Source organism: Penaeus monodon, chromosome 1 (genome assembly GCF_015228065.2).
Source record: "Penaeus monodon isolate SGIC_2016 chromosome 1, NSTDA_Pmon_1, whole genome shotgun sequence".
Classification (NCBI taxonomy): Eukaryota; Metazoa; Arthropoda; class Malacostraca; order Decapoda; family Penaeidae; genus Penaeus; species Penaeus monodon.
Genome location: NC_051386.1, coordinates 60,163,058 through 60,170,557, shown reverse-complemented (window position 1 = coordinate 60,170,557; position 7,500 = coordinate 60,163,058). Strand labels below are relative to the sequence as shown.

The 7,500-nt window shown below is 48.8% G+C and overlaps 2 protein-coding genes across 2 annotated transcripts in view; both read right to left on the bottom strand.

Moving 5' to 3' along the window:
• The window catches only part of LOC119577264 (polycystic kidney disease protein 1-like 1), a 5,151-nt gene extending 2,182 nt beyond the window's left edge, over nt 1-2,969 (bottom strand). Inside the window, exons 1-3 of the mRNA XM_037925014.1 lie at nt 2,955-2,969; nt 2,176-2,330; nt 428-646 (exon numbers count right to left, since the gene is read on the bottom strand). Of these exons, the coding sequence (XP_037780942.1) occupies nt 428-646; nt 2,176-2,330; nt 2,955-2,969 (389 nt within the window). The remainder of the gene's footprint in view (nt 1-427; nt 647-2,175; nt 2,331-2,954) is intronic.
• Nucleotides 2,970-4,534: 1,565 nt separating this feature from the next.
• Nucleotides 4,535-7,500, bottom strand: part of LOC119577255 — a 13,244-nt gene continuing 10,278 nt past the window's right edge. Inside the window, exons 13-18 of the mRNA XM_037925008.1 lie at nt 7,086-7,180; nt 6,591-6,728; nt 6,246-6,436; nt 5,550-5,626; nt 4,779-5,003; nt 4,535-4,653 (exon numbers count right to left, since the gene is read on the bottom strand). Of these exons, the coding sequence (XP_037780936.1) occupies nt 4,535-4,653; nt 4,779-5,003; nt 5,550-5,626; nt 6,246-6,436; nt 6,591-6,728; nt 7,086-7,180 (845 nt within the window). The remainder of the gene's footprint in view (nt 4,654-4,778; nt 5,004-5,549; nt 5,627-6,245; nt 6,437-6,590; nt 6,729-7,085; nt 7,181-7,500) is intronic.

The window sequence follows — 7,500 nt, the reverse complement described above, 5'->3', positions numbered from 1 at the left end:
AAGAAAGGAGAAGATAAGAAAACGAAAGAGAAAGAAAGAAAGATAGAAAGAAATGGAGGCAGATTTCACACACGGACAGCATTCGTGAAAGTGCGTAGAAATAGGTATCCGACGTGCATCCACGAGGACATTCAATGGTACACATAAGAATTGCACTCTTATTCACACACGCACACGCACACACACATACACACGCACACGCACACGCACACACACATACATACACACACACACACACACACACACACTTACACGCAAACAGACACTTACGTCCACACAAACACAGCCACTCACCCACACACACACAACTCCCCCCCCCCCCTGACACACACACACACACTCACACACACAAACCCACACCCACACAAGTCCCCCCTCCCACACACACAGACACACGCACATACGCCCCCCCCCCCACGAAACCGACCTCGACGCAACGGAGCCATTGCAGACGATGATGGCTTCGCTGTCCACCCTGAAGGCCCTGGACCGCCACACCGTCGTCGCCTGCTGCAGGGTGGCGTTGTCCGGAAGCCACACCACAGGCGGGTTGCACGGAAGCCACGCCACCACCACGGGCAGCAATGTGCGCAGGGAAATCAGGAAGTCGACCACGATTACGGACACGTTGTAGATATTTTCCTGCCTGGGAGAGAGGTGTTCGGACATGCGCTTTGTGACTTCCTGTTCTGGGTTTTATTTTCGGTTTTATTTTAGATTTGGTTGATCATCACGTCTCTAAACAACAACAACAACACAACAACAATATATATATAATATATATATATATATATATATATATATATATATATATATATATATATATATATATGATCGCCAATGTCCCTGTCCTACAAGGACATTGGCGATCATGGATTTCCATGATTTTCTTGGCAATTTAGAGCGGTGGTTTACCGTTGCCTTCCGCCCGGTGTTTTTATCGAGTCACCATCTCTATTTACCCGGTTCTGTGACCGTCACTGTCACTTGCCCATCCAGTGGCTAGGTAAGCAATCAAGGTGAAGTTCCTTGCCCAAGGGAACAGCGCGCCGGCCGGTGACTCGAACCCTCGAACTCAGATTGCCGTCGCGACACTCTTGAGTCCGATGCTCTAACCACTCGGCCACCGCGGCCTATGTATATATATATATATATATATATATATATATATATATATATATATATATATATATATATGTATATATCTTCTTCTTTTGACGGTAGGTTCATGTCTGAGCCGCCGTGGTTCACAGCATGATACTTAATTTTAGTTTTCATGTTGTGATGCTCTTGGAGTGAGTACGTGGTAGGGTCCCCAGTTCCTTTCCACGGAGAGTGCCGGTGTTACCTTTTTTAGGTAATCATTCTCTCTATTTTATCCGGGCTTGGGACCAGCACTGACTTGGGCTGGCTAGGCCACCCAGTGGCTAGGTAGGCATTCGAGGTGAAGTTCCTTTGCCCAAGGGAACAACGCGCCGGCCGGTGACTCGAACCCGACGTGACAGTCCGACGCTCTAACCATTCGGCCACCGCGGCCTTGGCGATCATGGACTTCCATGATTTTTCTTGGCAATTTAGAGCGGTGGTTTGCCATTGCCTTCCGCCCGGTGTTTTTTTTTTTTTTTTTTTTTTCGAGTCACCATCTCTATTTACCCGGCACTGACTTGGGCTGGCTTAGCCACCCAGTGGCTAGGTAGGCAATCGAGGTGAAGTTCCTTGCCCAAGGGAAACAACGCGCCGGCCGGTGACTCGAACCCTCGAACTCAGATTACCGTCGTGACAGTCTTGAGTCCGACGCTCTAACCATTCGGCCACCGCGTCCCCATATATATATATATATATATATATATATATATATATATATATATATATATATATATATATATATATATATGAAAAATAATAGGTAATTAAACAATGTTGTGTGTGTGTGTGTGTGTGTGTGTGTGTGTGTGTTTGTGTGTGTGTGAAAGTGTGTACGTCTGTGTGTGTTTGTCTCTGTGTTTGTGTATGTGTATTTGCACCTGTGTTTGAGTGTGTACACGCATATCAGTCCACATAGATACATATGTGAGTATCTACATCCTCGTGTAAGTTCGAACTCACGTGCACACTCCCTCCACCCACACAGAAAACAAAACAAAAAAACAAAACAATACCCCCCCTACAACTCACAAGTATACATGCGTCACGTTGTAAGGGTTGGTGAGGGGGCCGCCCACGAAGTTCTCCACAGAGGGGAACTTGGAGGCGCAGGTGGTGGCGTCGCCGTGGGCCTCCGGGGGCGTGCCATCGTTGAAGTCCACGATGAGGCAGGTGACAGGATGCAGCTGGGGAGATGCACGGCTGACGAGGCAGAGAGCGGGCCGCCCCTGTGCGGCTGACGGGGAGATTTGGAGCGCTGCGTGGTGAGCAAGGTCGTGGCGCGACAGGTCAGCAGGATGATGTTGTTCCTGCTTGGTCGCGACTGCGTGGAAGGAACGCGCGGCAAGGAACTCGGCTCGGTGTAGAAATGTTTTGGGTGGTCAGCGTCCTTGGTGATACGTGGTCCAGCTGGGGTCCTGAAATCTGCACAGCGTTGGCGGCAACATATGATACAGGTGTTGAGGGGTCAGCTGCAGGTGTTGAGAGTGACTTGCTGTGTCGGAGTTCAGCAGCTAGGCGGACAGCGTCGGTTATCCGGCCTTGGGGACATCTCGGCAGGAGGACTGGTTCACACTATGGCGAAGTATTGCGGAGCAGGAACTTCGGAAGCGCTGTATGAGTCACCGCTAAGCCACCAGTTATATATATATATGTGTGTGTCTGTGTGTGTGTGCGAGTGTGTGTGAAAAGTGTGTTTATGCGCGCGCGCCCGCGCGCGTGTGTGTGTGTGTGTGTGTGTTTGTGCGCGCGCGCGCGCGCGTGTGTGTGTCAAAAGCCTTAGAAAGGTCGCGTAATGTGAACAAATTTACCTGATTTTTGTCCATGCTGTTAGAAATCTCATCAGTAATTTGCAGCAAAGCTGTTTCAGTAGATAACTTATTTCTAAAACCATGTTGTGTTGTAGATAATAAGTTGTTGGCCTCCATGAAACAATTCTTTCAAGAATTTTGACGTCGTCTATATCCCCCGACTTGAAAATTGGTGTTAAGATTCCAAGCGACGGAAAGACACCAGTAACCACGGTGTTAATAATGACCGTCAAATAATGCAATATGCCACCTTCTTCTGTCTAATACACACACTGCACACACACACACACAAACACACACACACACACACACACACACACACACACACACAAACACACGCACACACACACACACACACACACACACACACACACACACACACACACACACATATACATTATACACATACACACACGAACGCTTACACCCACATCCATGCATGTATACATACATACACACATTCTAACACACACTCACACGCACGCGCGACCGCACACATACAAACACCTACACACACACACACACACACACACACACACACACACACAACACACACACACGTACCCACACACACACACACACACACAACACACAACACACACACACACACACCACCACAAATGCATACATGCATCATTCATACACACACACACACACACACACACACACACACACACACACACCACACACACACACACACACAAATGCATACATGTATTATTCATACAACACATACACGTCACACACACCCACGCACAACCACCCACAACACACACACTCGACACAAACCACGCACGGGCGCACCTCACGCAGAACACACTCAATGCAACATGACACAGACACACACCACACAGACACACAACAAACACTACGACACAATGCTACAGCATTATTCTACACCCTTCACCTGCATGTGACTACATAAGCCGGACGAGGCATAAGTTCTTTACTCAAAGAAGTGTTACCTTGCGGGCGCCACAAGAACCTTTCAATCGCTGATCGATGTCAGCACTGTCTCGCCAGACAGAATTTCAAGCGAACTTCGAGGCGAAGGGACCCCCAACAGGAGAAGATGGAGCAACAGTCTCTCGCTGTACTAAACTCTGCTCAGCGAACCATTCCCCCATGTGGACATGGAGTCCAGGGAGTCGCTGACGAATTCATGGTGGACACAGGGACGTTTTCTGCCGTGGCAACTCTTTGGCAAGTCAAGGCTGGGGTTCGCGAGGATCGATCCAGTATCTTCTGGATGGAGATAGCTATGTGTGGAGCCTAGTCCCAGGATCAGAGGACGTTGGGTGACTAGCGTCGTGGGTCCGCCGTACAACATTCTGAGCTGGAACTATCTCGCCTTCTTCAGCTCTGTGCTGAACTTCGTGCGAACAGTCAATTCCGAGACAAAATGTCGAATATGACTGGATAAATTCGCTGTTCGGAAAAAACAGAGCGGACCATCAAACGGCAAGGAAATCGAGACACATGGACAAGGGATCCAACTTCTTCTTGCAGTGAAACCTGGAGACGCTAGAAATCGATCTGGCCTCGAGACATTTCTACATGGGGATCCCGTCATGGAGTGACTAGAAAATCCCAGTATAGTGCGGAGTAGCAGGCGTTCGGGGGAGGTGGCGGCCTTCGACGTGCGTCCCCTCCATCGAGGACGAGGGTGATCTGGGATCTATACGCTGGAGGCCTTGTCCTGCGCTTCAAAGAAACTGGTATTCGACATTCTTGCGGAGGACGACTCGAACAAGCGTAGGACTTGGATGAACAGTCCGAGAGAGCGAGACGGCGGCCTCGAGGCGTGCAGACTGACACACTCACCAAGGCGAGTCCCGAGGCCGCTCGCCCAGATCCGAACACGCGGATGGGCCTTCAGAGTCGACAGGACCAGAGACGCTCCGGGCAAGAGGACGCCCCGGGGCCTCCAGACTCGAGGAAAACAAATCGCTTCGTAGCAGAACTCTAGAGGACGCTCGAGCCCGGCATGGCGCAGAGGTCTTCCAGAGCGTCGATCGAAGCACGGATTTACAGGTTTAAAGTAGCGAACTAGTTTCGTGTGCATGATTATTCATTGACTGATAAGACGAACATGAACGGCTTTAATGCGAAACGAAAAAAAGTAAACCATAGAGAAAAAACTATATACATTATTAGCGTTCTATCAGTGAAAAAAAACAAAAAAAAGAAACAAAAAAAAATAAGATGTACTAGATAATAAATATATATATACGTAATATGATAATATATTAAATATTAATAAAATGTGGGCCCGGTGGCCGAATGTCAAGCGTGGACTCGAGACTGCGTCACGACGCAGTTAGAGTTCGAGGTTCGAGTCGACACCGACCGTGGTTGTTCCCTTGGGCAAGGAACTTCACCTTGATTGCCTACCTAGCCACTGGGTGGCCAAGCCAGCCCAAGTCAAGTGCTCGTCCCAAGCCCGGATAAATAGAGAGAATGATTACCTAAAAGGTACCACCGGCACTCTCCGTGGAAAGGAAATGGGGACCCTACCACGTACTCACTCCAAGAGCATCACAACATTTAATTAAGTATCATTCTGTGACCACGGCGGTTCAGACATGAACCTACCGTTAAAAGAAAGAAATGTGCGCAGGGAAATCAGGAAGTCGGCCACGATTACGGACACGTTGTAGATATTTTCCTGCCTGGGAGAGAGGTGTTCGGACATGCGCTTTGTGACTTCCTGTTCTGGGTTTTATTTTCGGTTTTATTTTAGATTTGGTTGATCATCACGTCTCTAAACAACAACAACAACAACAATATATATATATATATATATATATATATATATATATATATATATATATATATATATATGATCGCCAATGTCCCTGTCCTACAAGGACATTGGCGATCATGGATTTCCATGATTTTCTTGGCAATTTAGAGCGGTGGTTTACCGTTGCCTTCCGCCCGGTGTTTTTATCGAGTCACCATCTCTATTTACCCGGTTCTGTGACCGTCACTGTCACTGTCACTTGCCCATCCAGTGGCTAGGTAGGCAATCAAGGTGAAGTTCCTTGCCCAAGGGAACAGCGCACCGGCCGGTGACTCGAACCCTCGAACTCAGATTGCCGTCGCGACACTCTTTGTTTGTGTATGTGTATTTGCACCTGTGTTTGAGTGTGTACACGCATATCAGTCCACATAGATACATATGTGAGAATCTACATCCTCGTGTAAGTTCGAACTCACGTGCACACTCCCTCCACCCACACAGAAAACAAAACAAAAAAACAAAACAATACCCCCCCTACAACTCACAAGTATACATGCGTCACGTTGTAAGGGTTGGTGAGGGGGCCGCCCACGAAGTTCTCCACAGAGGGGAACTTGGAGGCGCAGGTGGTGGCGTCGCCGTGGGCCTCCGGGGGCGTGCCGTCGTTGAAGTCCACGATGAGGCAGGTGACAGGATGCAGCACCGTGAAGGAAGCGCCGAAACTCTTCGTCTGGTTCTGTGGGTGGATTTTGGTATACGTAATAAGACCTAAAAAAAAAAAATAAATTATATGTATAGAAAATGGGGAAAACCGAAACGCATCCATTTTATAATATTTTCTATTCATGCTCATATTTTTTTTTCTTCTTTAAGACCGATCTGAGACTCACCGTCGGAGTAATGAGGTTGAAGTCCGTAAACTCGAGCCCCTGGATCTTGCTCATTATCTCGACGGTGAGAGGCGGGTCCTGCGCCACCCAGTATTCAGCCTCGGAGTATGCCTTGACCAGGAGCGTGATGCCTCCCTCCTGGGGGAACGTAAAGGAGGAGGATAAGGGGGGGTGGGGGTGGGGAGGTCACTCGGTCGCTTTTGGGTCTTCGTCTCGTTCTTTTCGATCGCTTTCGCTCTTCCTCTTCGCTTTCTTTCTCTCTTTCTCTTTCTCTCTCTCTCGCAGTCGCTCTCTCTCTTTATCTCTCTCTCTCTCTCTCTCTCTCCTCACTCTCTCTCTCCCCTCTCTCTCTCTCTCCCCTTCCCTCTCCTCCCCTCCCTCCCTCTCCTTCCCTCTTCCCCTCTCCTTCCCTCTTTCACCCTCCCTCCTTTCCCCCTCCCTCTCCCTCCCTCCTTCCCTCCCTCCCTCCGTCCCTCTCCCTCCTACCCCATTTACCTTAGTGAAGACGTGGTGGATCGGGTCCTCTGTTGAGTTGGTGACGGCGAGCTGGTTCCCCGCATCGTCGAAAAGCCCCCAGTAGGATGGCACCCCTGGAGGAATTACGGAAAGAAAATGAAGGAGAGGAGGAGGAGGAGGAGGAGGAGGAGGAGGAGGAGGAGGAGGAGGAGGAGAGGAGGAGGAGGAGGAGGAGGAGGAGGAGGAGGAGGAGGAAGGAAGGAGGAGGAGAAGAAGGAGGAGGAGAAAAAGGAGGAGGAGAAAAAGGAGAAGAAGAAGAAGAAGAAGAAGAAGAAGAAGAAGAAGAAGATGAAGAAGAAGAAGAAGAAGGAAAAGAATAAGAGTAAGAAAAAAATATATATGCACTACAGCAATTGTACTAAGATTCGCACTACGGTGATATTAGCAAGGGAAA